The sequence below is a fragment of the Sinocyclocheilus grahami genome, unplaced genomic scaffold (genome assembly GCF_001515645.1).
Source record: "Sinocyclocheilus grahami isolate Dianchi unplaced genomic scaffold, SAMN03320097.WGS_v1.1 scaffold20805.1, whole genome shotgun sequence".
Classification (NCBI taxonomy): Eukaryota; Metazoa; Chordata; class Actinopteri; order Cypriniformes; family Cyprinidae; genus Sinocyclocheilus; species Sinocyclocheilus grahami.
Genome location: NW_015518183.1, coordinates 1 through 1,027, shown reverse-complemented (window position 1 = coordinate 1,027; position 1,027 = coordinate 1). Strand labels below are relative to the sequence as shown.

At 47.7% G+C, this 1,027-nt stretch overlaps 1 protein-coding gene across 1 annotated transcript; it reads left to right on the top strand.

Moving 5' to 3' along the window:
• Nucleotides 1–7: 7 nt before the first annotated feature.
• On the top strand, nucleotides 8–968 carry LOC107579851 (uncharacterized; the record flags this gene model as incomplete). The annotated part of the gene is made up of 1 exon (XM_016265642.1): nucleotides 8–968. A coding segment is annotated over one exon (642 nt), but the record flags the coding sequence as incomplete, so codon positions are not given.
• Nucleotides 969–1,027: the final 59 nt, after the last annotated feature.

Genomic DNA, 1,027 nt, shown 5'->3' with positions numbered 1-1,027 from the left:
CAACTCGGCTTTACCAGAACATGGGAGTTTCCTAAGAAGTGAGCAGCACCAGGAGCCATGGCCTGGGGTGTACAGCACAGACGGGCCTCCTGGTTTAGACCCATTGAAGGGGAGCGCAAGTGATCTCTCAGAACAGCAGTACAGCGGCGGTCCCACATCTCAGGATTACCCATCATCCTACAGCAGCCAACACCTGCTGCCTAAACCATCCTATCTTCCGTCGCCAGCCTTTGCCTTGCCGTCTGCATACCTGCCACCTGCACCAGGCTACGCTTATCCCCAGCAATGCGGTCTGAGTGCTAGTTACCCTCACAGCACCCCTTCTCTGCTGCCCTCGGGTCTACACACCCCCACACCTCTTCACAGCAGCCACGCTGCTGCCGAACTCTCACGCAACAGGAAGTTTGGCTTCGACCAGTCCAAAACTGCCCGAGTGTCACCATACTCAATCAGGGACAAGACCGAACGGCAGAACAGCGACAGTGGTGGGAATGTCAATGAAAGTTGTGGGACGGACCTCCAGAGCTACAGGCCCGATAGACTTTCCACTCAGTCCGATCTTGAGGCAGATTCTGTGGGTAAGACCAGTAATCTTCAGCCTCTGGAGACACGGCCTTATGGAGGCCCAGGACAGTACACATATCCCTGAGTCTACTTAATGTAGTCCAACGATCCTTTTTTATACATGTTTATAGCAATACTTGAACCTAATAAACATCAGGGCAAATATAATTATGGTATAAAACCATTTACGGACTAAGATAGATGTCTCTCTTATGCACAATAGCATTAATTCTGACTGCAGCTTTAATGAGACCTGTAGCGCAGACACCCTTTTGTATCCCTGAAATCACTCTTTCTTTTTTTATTGTCTTCCTTTCCTCTTTTACTCTCTCTCTCTATAATTATGTTGTGCAGTGAAGCACATTATGGTGGCAAGTACTAATCCACTGCTTCAATCAATAAAATCCAAGCCAAAGAAAGACTGAAAGAGAGGAATCGAAAAGAAAAGAGAAATAATTTTTTT